The sequence below is a fragment of the Schistocerca piceifrons genome, chromosome 10 (assembly GCF_021461385.2).
Source record: "Schistocerca piceifrons isolate TAMUIC-IGC-003096 chromosome 10, iqSchPice1.1, whole genome shotgun sequence".
In the NCBI taxonomy this organism is placed as follows: domain Eukaryota; kingdom Metazoa; phylum Arthropoda; class Insecta; order Orthoptera; family Acrididae; genus Schistocerca; species Schistocerca piceifrons.
Window position 1 is genome coordinate 133,551,069 of NC_060147.1, and position 12,598 is coordinate 133,563,666.

Consider the following 12,598-nt stretch of genomic DNA (forward strand, 5'->3'; position numbering starts at 1 on the left):
TGGTTTACGTGAAACTTGCCCCTCCTGTCATCTGTTTCACAGCCGTGATGGCGAGCGCAAGTTGTTTGTGTTGCAGTCTGCTGTGCTGTGCACAGCGTTAAGTTTGGACAGTTGCCGCAATCTCGATAAAGTTGCTGCAGAGTTTCATCAAATTTGGGGTTATTTTTATGCCTTGTTGTCATTGCGTGACCATATAAACGAAAAATGGCAAAGCCACAAAATATTAAAGTTGTTGCTGTTACTGCTGTCAGTTCATTAGGTTCGGATTGGGACCCTATTACAAATACAGATTGGCAGAAGGAGACGCCGTCAGCACAATGTCTTCTGAGGATTAAAAGGTTCGTAGATACGTCTAGACCTCAATAACAATAATGACATTTCTGTACAGACAATTCAGCACGTGTTACGTTGATTAATATCCATGATGCAATACCATATCACATTTAAAGTTTGCATGGAGTATTCGCTATCATATCTGAAGCAATGTTTGCAGCATTCTGTAGTGTAACCAATGGTTTGTTTTCGGAATTTTATCGAACACATTTTCAACTAGAAATGTGAGATTATAACCAAAATTTGCGACCCGTATTACGTGCTTACATGAGTTGCACAGACTGTTTGTTACTACCTGGTAGTTGTCGGCTCCATCATACGGCTTGTTCAATTTCAGAAGGAATTGTTAGAAAACTATACAGTCTCCGTGACATAATCCATATATGAAATTCTCCTTTCAAGTTCTCCCCTTTGCAACTTAATTCATTGTAGCTTGAGAGGGAAAGCAATTGTAAACCGATTATTATTATTTTTGGAGAGCGGTATACACACAAATAATGTATTTGTTTTCCATAGACGGTGTAGGAAAACGAGCAGTAATTAAGTTATACCCGGAAATTAGCAACTAACTTTCAGACAACTACCAGGTTGTAACAAATAGTATTTATATTGTTTGTTGAACTCTAACGACTTACTAAATTGAATGTGCTGGCTGTTAAAGACATTTGATTATCTGTTTGCTTCAAACCATCTGTAGTTTCCAACATTTCATTAACTGCTTTAGTAGTGGTCCAAAAATTCTGTTCATTATTCATACACTTGTGTAGCCTGCCGAAAGACAAAATTTCCATCTTCTGACAATGCAAGAAGACGAGATAAAAAGTGATGGAAAATAAAGTCTTTCTTCAAATTTTCTCTCTTGTGAGAAGCACATTAATTTGTCATGCAAGTAAAGTGAAACTGTGTGTTTTCTGTATCTTCTTATTTATAATATTTATTCTTACCATGAAAACACAATTAAAAGGATTCCTTGGCTAGTGTGTGATAGTGCCACATGTCCTCCCAATGCCCTCTTAAATCTAGGTTGTGTGAGAGAGAGCATAGCCCCGTGGTTTGGTTATGTTGGACTGTGATAATTTGATTGTGAATTTGCAATTAAATTTGCAGTAATACATTGCTCTGTAGTACTATCTTGTCTACATTCTCACCAAATTTAACACATTGTTGCTATATTTGTTTGTATGTTACATAAGTATATTTACTATATGATCTGTAACGTGTTAATTGATCTGAAGATTGTGTAGAAAATAAGTCATAAGATATTCATAAAGGTAATAACTTCTTATTTATTCATTTTAGTTTGTCATGTGTCAAGATAAATATATCCTGCTTAGTTGACAATCCTTTCTGAGATCTAAAATGCTTGCCACTGGAACTGATTTTCTGTCCTGGGGTCGACAGAAGCGTCCGATCCCATGTGTCGGCTTTGACCCGTGACGTAAGGGTGTTGTCGTGTGTGACGTCATGACGGCGCGGAGTTTGGTTTGAGTGTGGCTGTCTCCAGTTCTGTTTTATCTTATTTTATTTACTTTTCTGATCTGTTCGTTCTATCTCGTGAGATTTTTTTTAAATTTAAAAACACTTATTACTTATTTTAATTATCTGTTTCCTCCAATTTCTGTTTGTTTATTATATTTATCTTTCTGATCTGTTCGTTCTATCCCGTGAGATTTTTTTTTTTTTTTTTTTTTAAAGACGAAAAACACTAATCAGCTACTGAAGCATCTTTATCTTCTATGGGTTGCAGGGGTTATGACCCCTGGGGAGGTGGGTGGGTATTCATGCATGGCTGTCTTCACTTACACGTTGTAGCTACGCAAGGCGTCTAAATTTGTTTATATTTAGCTTGCCCCCCACCCAAAACACCCCACTTCCAGCGCTTGTCCCGTTAGTGTCATTAGGCTTCTTGTGGAAAGTGTATGTGTTTGTTTTTGTTTCCGCCATATTTGTGACGTCATGGATCAAAGCAGATGGGCGGGATCGGACGCTTCCATATTTCCCTGTCCTGTGTTTATAATTTTGATTATATAAAACCACCTTGACATTTTTTTAAATAATTGACTGCTAATGTATCCCTTTTGCAAAATGGCTTAACAGCACATGTAAGACCACATGGCAATATATGACTGAAAACATTCAACACACAAATAATTCAATACATCTCAAAGCTCAGCTGAACAATATGAGGGTGGTTTGATAAGTGGTAAAAAAGCAAGGGGGGGAAAAATGTTTGAACAACTCATCTTGCTTGTTGACATAGTCTCCTTAGAGGGATATAACTTGGGTCAGTGATCGTCCAGCTTTTTCATTCCAGCGGAAAAATAAGTTCTGTCAAACTGCAAAATACTCATTGACTGCAACTGTGCCTTCCTCATTGATGACAGTTTCTTCCCAGCAAGCCAAAATTTTAAGTTAGGGAATAGGAAGAAGTCAGTTAGGGCAAAGTTCGATGAATAGGGTAGCTAATGAACCAGTTCAAAGCTCCGCCACTGTTATGGCCGATGTGTGGAGTGTTACACAATCTTGGTGAAACAGCAGTTTTTTCATGTCAGCTGTGGTCTTTTCAGATAATGTAAGTCTCAAATGATCCAACAATGAAGCATTATGATTCTGCCTTTTTGGAAGTTATCTATGAGGATTATTCCTTGGTAATTCCAAAAAACAGTGCTCATCACCTAACCAGCTGACAAAATGGTCTTCGCCTTCTTTGGTGCACTTTCACCAGCCTTTGTTCATTGTTTTGACTGCTGTCTAGACTGTGTGTGTAGTCATGAATCCAAGTTTCAACAGTCACAGATAGACACAAAAGTCATGCAGATTGTGAGTGAACATTGCTGGACATTATTTGATCGACTGTGAGCAATCGCGGCACCCACCTCACACACAGCTTTTTGGTGGCCAATTCTCAGTGCTGGATATTATGGACTCATTCAGTTGAGATATGTACGGTCTCGGCAATCTCGTGAATTTTTATTTTACAGTCTCGCATTACCATATCATAGACTTTCCCAGTGGCTTCCTTTGTGGTGACTTCAATTGGACTGCAGGAGTGCATTTCGTCTTCAATGCTTGTCTGACCACATTTAAATTCATTAATCTAAAAGTAAGTGTCTTAAGTGTGGTGCAGAGTGTGTGTGAACTTCATGCAATTCTGTTTAACAGCAACATGAAAGTCGGTTTTATCCATTTTCAATTCTAGTCTGCACACTTGCCAATTCAGATGACTGTCAACATTGAACATTATTGAAATTCTTTATATGATCCTTGACATAATCAAGGTTACCAACCACGAAAGTGCAAATAAAATGTTCTGTTCTTTCATGGAAATTTACCTGGCTTATCAAACAACACTTGTGTGTTATGTAAGTGTAAAGAAATTTCGTAGAATGGAAATTCTGCACCACATCCCTGTACACTCCTACAGGCAAAATACAGCATCTTCCCCCCACAACTCCCATAACCTTGCCATGTTCCTTCTGTTCCTCCCACTACCCACACCAGCCGAGATGCCTACTGACTGCAGTTGGGCCTCAGATGCCTGCAGATGACAGCAGCCATATGTGAGAGAGCTGTGAGTGAATGAATGTAAGGACTTTGTCCGATAGTTTAATGTACTTTTAAATGTGCCTTTAATGCCTCTCTTGGGGAAGGTGTCGGTGAGCGGTTCTCAGATGGATGTGGGTGAAAGTGCAGGTCATTTAGGATGCTAATATGTTGGCAGAACTTTTTATTAATAATCATACACGAACATCGATAATAGCATCGGCAGCAGGTACACAGTAGACAACAGGTGACAATAAGCCAGGTGGAAGCAGCGGTGTAAGATGATCCCTGACAGCTCAGAGTTAGCTTTCAGCTGCAAAGCACTATTGGCTGCAGGATAAGATATTAGCCATCTGTGGAACTGTGACAACACTGAGGCGTTGCCACAGAGATGTTTACAAAATTACATTACGTTATCAGTTGAGACAGGTGTGAAGCTGCCACGCCCGGCCCACTGTGACTTCTGAGGGCAGACCTATGCTGACTCAAATATAGGCAGGTGAACCTAGCAGGTCTGCCTGGGCAATGAAAACAGGACTGCAGACTGGAGAGCAGCAGCGGTAGCTGTCGGTAACTGACGGTATGGCCAGAACCGTGGGGGCGAGGGCAGGTAACGGTGGACGCGGGCTTAGGCAGTCAGACAGCAGTCACCACTTTATGCCCTGGAGATGGCAAATGTAGCTGAATCGTAAGGACAGTGGCAACTGACATGGGCTGTACATCACAGTAGTGCTGAGCTGTGCTGACAACAGGCTGGAGCTGTGGGTTTAAATATTGTGGCCCAGCAGGATCCAGTACCTCCGTCATTATTTCTTTATTAGTTTGTTCAGCTTGGACAGACATTCTGATGCACCCCTCATCTCTAGTGCCATTTGGACTTTCTCTTGTAATATTCCGATGTTTTAGCAACAGGCAAGGCAGACACAGCGACCATTTAACACTCACAACCGGGAAGCTGTGGCGCTGAGCTGGCACAGTCGGTACACGGGGGCGAATTGGAAGGGCAGCCCCGCAGCGTGAGGTCCTCTGCACTGTGAACGGCTGGTGGCGTTGACGGTCATTATGGTAGATCATGGCGCTGCACTGTCTAACTCTGAATCGTCAGCTGGAGTTCAGCGGCAGGTGCGCTTGGGTGGTGGGGAGCAGTCTCGTAGAGGTGGCACCAGAATGCTGGCTGCCAGAGTCTGTGGATCATAGTCCGGTGGGGAGTGGCTGTGGTGACACAGTTGTGCTGAAGACGGCGAGGCCGCGTTAGATGCGGACTGGGTGTAGCCACATTGTGCAGCAGGCTGAACAGTGACGGGATGAATTGGTTGTGTTTAAATGCTGCTGCTCTCTGACTTCGTGGTAGTGCTCTCTGACTTCGTGGTAGTGGCTGTGTATCTGGATAGGGCAGTCAAATGAAAATGAGACAGATGGCAAAAAAGGAAGTAAACTATTTATTATTTCAAAAGTAATTGCCATAAATATTAGATATATTTATCCTATTGTGAGACAAGTGCTCAATTACTTCTTCACGAAAAAGTGTTTGAGGCTGCCTACGGAATCGTGATTGTACCCAGGTGTGTAGCTCTTCATCTGAAGGACGTAGATGGCAAGCAATGTCTTTTAATGACTCCAAAAATATGAAATCACATGTAGAGAGATATTGCCATATGAGGACTTACCGTTGAAACGTTTCTAGTGTAGTAGAAACAGCGTTAACAACATTTGAGCACACCCACGAATAAGCTGCGCGAGTTTCGCTGGGTAGCTGTTAGACATCTTCTATAGACTCCCAATCTCTCCACGTGCAATTACCATATTTTTGGAGCTTGGAAGAAAGAGCTTCGTGGCCATTGATATGCTTTGGACGAAGAGGTGAAGCCTTGGGTACAACTGTGGTTCCGGAGGCAACCTCAAACATTTTCTATGAAGGCAATGACCATTTTGTCTGATGGTGTAAATGTATTGACAGTTACAGCAATTACTTTTGAAATGATAAACAGTTTACTTGGTTTTTCCATTGTCTTGTTTTCATTTGACTGCACTTTATATGTCACACTGAATGATATGGAACAGAGGCAGTGGCCAACTATTGCAACTGGCAGCGGGTCAGCTGTAGTACTTCATGGAGACTGGCTTGGTCATCAACACATGTGGTCTTGCGACACAGCAGTCGCGTCCACTGTCCACACAGTTCAGTGACCAGTACAGGTTTCTGTGGCTGTGGCCTAATCGTGCTTTCCTGTGGTCCATCTTTGACTCCAAGTACAGTGATAATTTATCCCACTATAAGATTAATAGAGCCAATTAGAAAGAAAACAGCTACTTAAAAATAAAAGGCCTGCTGCCACCTCAGTTATACTATATAGCAGTTGTTTTCCTCCTAGAGGTAGCATATATTTACTTGATTGCAATGATATTTTTCAAAGAAAATAGTTACCCACCTCTTTAATTACTGAATCCAGTGTACAGCACATTAATATTTGTCATTCTGGCATGTAACAAAGACTGCTACTTGCAATACAGCTAATAGAACTTTCGCTTCCTGAACCTAGATATTTAGATAATTTGTAGCTAGACAGTGGCTAAGGATATGTTTTCTAATAACTCTTTGATTTGCATGGATTCAAAATTGCTTCCCCCGTGCAGGTCTGGGGGTTAGAATAGGCCCGAGGTATTCCTGGTTGTCATAAGGGGCGACTAAAAGGATTTTCACACATTTCGGGCTTTATCTGATGGTCCCCTATAGGGTTTGACCTCCGTTCTTCAAAATTTTCCCGAAGAGCGGGCCAATTGTGGAAGGGCACCTCACATGGTGCATCGTGTCCATCGGGCATTGAGATCTTTAGCCCACTTTCTCGTCGTCACGTTGCAGTCCCACGCATTCTGCATCTCTTGGGCATGACACCTGCCTGGGTGAGTTTTCCACCATGCACTATGCAGTGTCACTTTCTGCGTCGACGATGACTATGGACTTCTTTGCACCTGATATCCTGCACAGTAGCCAGTCCATTGTGGTGGGGCTGCCACGTACCCTGTTGGTTGTAGCCCCCTGACTATACAGGGATCGCTCTGCTGATGCCTGCGCTGTTAACTGCCAAGGGGTAGATGCCCATCCCCCTGGGGCATCGGGACTCCCGGCAATGGCCATCCTGCCAGGTGGCCTTTGCTGCGGCTTGGTGGTGCCCGTGGGGAGGGCCCCTGGTCGGGGTGGGTGGCATTAGGGCGGATGACACATGATGAAGCGTAGTCCATCACCTCTTGCTGGTTGTGAAACACCAGCAGTGTCCAATTGATCACGAGCTCAATTCAGTGCACAGAAGTATGTCTCCAAATTGTTCCCCTCCCTGGCCACACCATGGGAGGAATGTCAGGTTAAGGACGGCTGCGGATCTTATTTCCCCTTGTACCTTGTATGTTTGAGAGCTGATGGGGAATCTTTCATGACAATGAAGCCTCAGTTTTTTGTTGAGCATTTAGAGGACAAGTTTGGGGAGTGGAGGGCTTGTCCAAAATGATATCTGGGTCAGTCTTGATCAAAACAGCATCCTCTGTTCAGTCACAGGAGTTACTCGCTTGTGACAAGCTGGGGGATTTTTCTGTAACCATCACACCCCATAAGAGCTTAAATATGGTTCGGGGACCTCCTTTTGCAGTCTGATGATGAGCTGCACGTCAATTTAGAGTGGCGAGGTGTACATTTCGTCCAGTGTGTCCACCGGGGTTAGAGGGATAAGCAGGTTGCCACCTGTGCCTTTATCGTGGCCTTTGAGGGTTATACATTGCCCAAGAAGGTCAAGGTGATGGTCTACCTCCGCCGATGCCGTGCTTTAAGTGCTGGAAGTTTGGCCATATGTCTTCCCGCTGTACTTCCAGTGTCACATGCCGAGATTGCGGACGCCCATCACATCGCAATACTCCATGTGGCCCGCCTCCTGTCTGTGTCAACTGCAGAGAGCACCATTCGCCTTGCTTGCCAGAGTACAGGATTCTCCAGAAAGAAAGGAAAATCATGGAGTAAAAGACCCTGGACCGACTGACCTACACTGAGGCTAAGAGAAAATTTGAACACCTGCATCATGTGCATATGACATCGTCTCACATCGTCACTACAACAGTTCTGGCGCCATCAGCTCCATCAACCGAAGTCACCTCTCAGAGCCGGAAGACTACACCTGCCCCCTTGATGGTGGGGGGCATTTCCCTCCTTGTCACTCCTGCACCACCTACTTTGGGAGCAACACCTCCCCCAATCATCGGGGACATCCGTCGCCACTTCTAAGCCAGAGAAGGGTAAGTCTTCTTTGGTTTCTCTCACTAGGAAGGGGTTCCTTGTGTCACTCCCTTCCCAGGTTTCTGCTAGTGGGAAAGACAACACTTGCCAGTGGCTGAAGAGCTCAAAAGCAGCTGGTTGTAGGGCTTCGTGCTCATCCTCTGTCCCGGAGACTGAGTCAGTGAACTCCTACCAGCCAGGGAAACCCAAGGAGCAGTGATAGAAATCCAAAAAGAAGACCCCCTAAGACGAAGGAAATTGTGGTGGCACCCACACCACCGCTACGTACAAGCTCTGCATCTGAGGATGGGGTGGAGATTTTGGAGTCTACTGTGGGTCTAGATCTTGCCAGACCCTCAGAGACACTGTATATAGACTGCTCAGGCTAAAAGTCGGTGGCAGCAGGTGACCCTAAGGTGTAAACTGCCTCTTTGAATGTTCCATGCCTTCCCGGTCTCATGATGACCACATCCTCCAGTGGAATTGTGGCAGTTTTTTCCACTGCCTGGCTGAGTTACAGCAACTGTTGAGCTTTACACCTGCTATCTGCATTGCCCTTGTGACGTATAATTTGATATATATATATAAACATACACACAAAATTCTAGCTTTCGCAACCAACGGTTGCTTCGTCAGGAAAGAGGGAAGGAGAGGGAAAGACGAAAGGATGTGGGTTTTGAGGGAGAGGGTAAGGAGTCATTCCAATCCCGGGAGCGGAAAGACTTGCCTTAGGGGGAAAAAGGACGGGTATACACTAGCGCGCACACACACACATATCCATCCGCACATACACGGACACAAGCAGACATTTGTAAAGGCAAAGAGTTTGGGCAGAGATGTCAGTCGAGGCGGAAGTAAAGAGGCAAAGATGTTGTTGAAAGACAGGTGAGGTATGAGCGGCGGCAACTTGAAACTAGCAGAGGTTGAGGCCTGGCGGATAACGAGAAGAGAGGATATACTGAAGGGCAAGTTCCCATCTCCGGAGTTCTGACAGGTTGGTGTTAGTGGGAAGTATCCAGATAACCCAGACGGTGTAACACTGTGCCAAGATGTGCTGGCCGTGCACCAAGGCATGTTTAGCCACAGGGTGATCCTCATTACCAACAAACACTGTCTGCCTGTGCCCATTCATGCGAATGGACAGTTTGTTGCTGGTCATTCCCACATAGAAAGCTTCACAGTGTAGGCAGGTTAGTTGGTAAATCACATGGATGCTTTCACACGTGGCTCTGCCTTTGATCGTGTACACCTTCCGGGTTACAGGACTGGAGTAGGTGGTGGTGGGAGGGTGCATGGGACAGGTTTTACACCGGGGGCGGTTACAAGGGTATGAGCCAGAGGGTAGGGAAGGTGGTTTGGGGATTTCATAGGGATGAACTAAGAGGTTACGAAGGTGAGGTGGACGGCGGAAAGATACTCTTGGTGGAGTGGGGAGGATTTCATGAAGGATGGATCTCATTTCAGGGCCGGATTTGAGGAAGTCGTATCCCTGCTGGAGAGCCACATTCAGAATCTGATCCAGTCCCGGAAAGTATCCTGTCACAAGTGGGGCACTTTTGTGGTTCTTCTGTGGGAGGTTCTGGGTTTGAGGGGATGAGGAAGTGGCTCTGGTTATTTGCTTCTGTACCAGGTCGGGAGGGTAGTTGTGGGATGCGAAAGCTGTTTTCAGGTTGTTGGTGTAATGGTTCAGGGATTCCGGACTGTAGCAGATTCGTTTGCCACGAAGACCTAGGCTGTAGGGAAGGGACCGTTTGATGTGGAGTGGGTGGCAGCTGTCATAATGGAGGTACTGTTGCTTGTTGGTGGGTTTGATGTGGACGGACGTGTGAAGCTGGCCATTGGACAGATGGAGGTCAACGTCAAGGAAAGTGGCATGGGATTTGGAGTAGGACCAGGTGAATCTGATGGAACCAAAGGAGTTGAGGTTGGAGAGGAAATTCTGGAGTTCTTCTTCACTGTGAGTCCAGATCATGAAGATGTCATCAATAAATCTGTACCAAACTCTGAGTTGGCAGGTCTGGGTAACCAAGAAGGCTTCCTCTAAGCGACCCATGAATGGTTGGCGTACGAGGGGGCCATCCTGGTACCCATGGCTGTTCCCTTTAATTGTTGGTATGTCTGGCCTTCAAAAGTGAAGAAGTTTGTGGGTCAGGATGAATGAGGAAAGAGGTTTTAGGTAGGGTGGCAGGTGATCGGCGTGAAAGGAAGTGCTCCATCGCAGCGAGGCCCTTGGACGTGCGGAATATTTGTGTATAAAGAAGTGGCATCAATGGTTACAAGGATGGTTTCCGGGGGTAACAGACTGGGTAAGGATTCCAGGCGTTCGAGAAAGTGGTTGGTGTCTTTGATGAGGGATGGGAGACTGCATGTAATGGGTTGAAGGTGTTGATCTACGTAGGCAGAAATACGTTCTGTGGGGGCTTGGTAACCAGCTAAAATGGGACGGCTGGGATGATTGGGTTTGTGAATTTTAGGAAGAAGGTAGAAGGTAGGGGTGCGGGGTGTCGGTGGGGTCAGGAGGTTGATGGAGTCAGGTGAAAGGTTTTGTAGGGGGCGTAAGGTTCTGAGGATTCCTTGAAGCTCCGCCTGGACATCAGGAATGGGATTACCTTGGCAAACTTTGTATGAGGTGTTGTCTGAAAGCTGACGCGGTCCCTCAGCCACACACTCCCGACGATCAAGTACTACGGTCGTGGAACCCTTGTCTGCCGGAAGAATGACGATGGAACGGTCAGCCTTCAGATCACGGATAGCTTGGGCTTCAGCAGTGGTGATGTTGGGAGTAGGATTAAGGTTTTTTAAGAAGGATTGAGAGGCAAGGCTGGAAGCCTCGACTGACATCTCTGCCCAAGCTCTTTGCCTTTACAAATGTCTGCTTGTGTCTGTGTATGTGCGGATGGATATGTGTGTGTGTGCGAGTGTATACCCGTCCTTTTTTCCCCCTAAGGTAAGTCTTTCCGCTCCCGGGATTGGAATGACCTCTTACCCTCTCCCTTAAAACCCACATCCCTTCGTCTTTCTCTCTCCTTCCCTCTTTACTGACGAAGCAACCGTTGGTTGCGAAAGCTAGAATTTTGTGTGTATGTTTGTGTTTGTTTGTGTGTCTATCGACCTGCCAGCGCTTTTGTTTGGTAAGTCTCATTATCTTTGTTTTTTTATATATATATATATATATTTGTTTTTTTTCTGTGCCTACAGTGTCACGTCTTTCATTGTCACACACATTTTTATTTTTTAAGGGGATCACTTAAGACTGTTTCCATGGGTTCACCCCTCAAATTTCTCCCTCGTATCACAAAATCATCGTCTGATGTAGTACAACTGAAAAAATAAATTCCTTTTAAAGCACAGTTTCATATATAATTTATATTAAAGTCCATGCACCTGTCATAGAACAAGTCCTACATTGAGAATACTTTACACAAGTTTAAGGGAAGAAATGCTTCCGATAATTATTACAGTATTTAAAGAACATCAAAATATGAACAGGCTGAAATCAACAAACAGTACATGAGACTATGTTAATCAATTCAACTATAAAAAGCTAAGGAGCACATTATTAGCAAAATGAGAAATATGCAAAAGTGAAATGGCAAAATTAGCACTTCTCAATTGGGAGTAAATCAAAATGGCTGAAAAAGAGCACAATAACATGAGCCATAAATGAGTAAGAGCTAAGCAACCAAGCAAATAAGGGAATAGGCAAAAATGAGATGCCAACAAAATGAGATATGGCCGAACTCCGTCGGCACTTATATACAGTTGCGCTCGTGGCGGCACTTCGTGGCCCGCAGGCAACACGCGTGCCTGCTATCGCAATGCACTCTTAGTGCTCGCGGCGGCGTCTTGCGGCCCGTACGCAAGTTGTGCGATTGCTGTCGCAGGTCGACCCTTAATCTATGTTGTTACACTCTCCAGGAAACCTGGTTTCCGGCAATGCGGACTCCTGCTGGCTGTGGCTATAAGGGATATTACAGGAACTGTAGGGACTATAAACGAGTGTCAGGTGGAGTTTGCGTAAATGTCCAAAACGCAGTCTGTAGTGAACATGTGCCCCTTCAAACCCCTCTTGAAGGTGTGGCTGTCAGAATAACGGCAATGAAGGAAATAACTGTCTGCAATTTATATCTTTCTCCATATGGTGCAGTACCCCTGAGTGTATTAGCTGCACTGTTTTATCAACTCCCTAAACCTTTCCTACTTTTGGGAAATTTTAATGACCACAACCCCTTGTGGGGTGGTATCATGCTTATTGGCCGTAGAAGAGATGTCGAAACTTTACTTTCTCAGTTCGACCTCTTCTTATTAAACACTGGGACCACCACACATTTCAGTGTGGCTCGTGGTAGTTACTCGGCCATTGATTTATCAATTTGCAGCCCAGGACTTCTCCCACCTATCCACTGGAGAGAACATGACAACCTGTGTGATAGTGACCACTTCCCTGTCTTACTGTCACTGCAC

At 44.9% G+C, this 12,598-nt stretch overlaps 1 protein-coding gene across 1 annotated transcript in view; it reads left to right on the top strand.

Moving 5' to 3' along the window:
• Positions 1 to 14: 14 nt before the first annotated feature.
• LOC124718815 (ubiquitin-conjugating enzyme E2 Z-like) overlaps positions 15 to 12,598 on the top strand; it is a 33,610-nt gene continuing 21,026 nt past the window's right edge. The window contains exon 1 of the mRNA XM_047244435.1: positions 15 to 338. Coding sequence (XP_047100391.1) covers positions 205 to 338 — 134 coding nt within the window. The 5' untranslated portion in view covers positions 15 to 204. The remainder of the gene's footprint in view (positions 339 to 12,598) is intronic.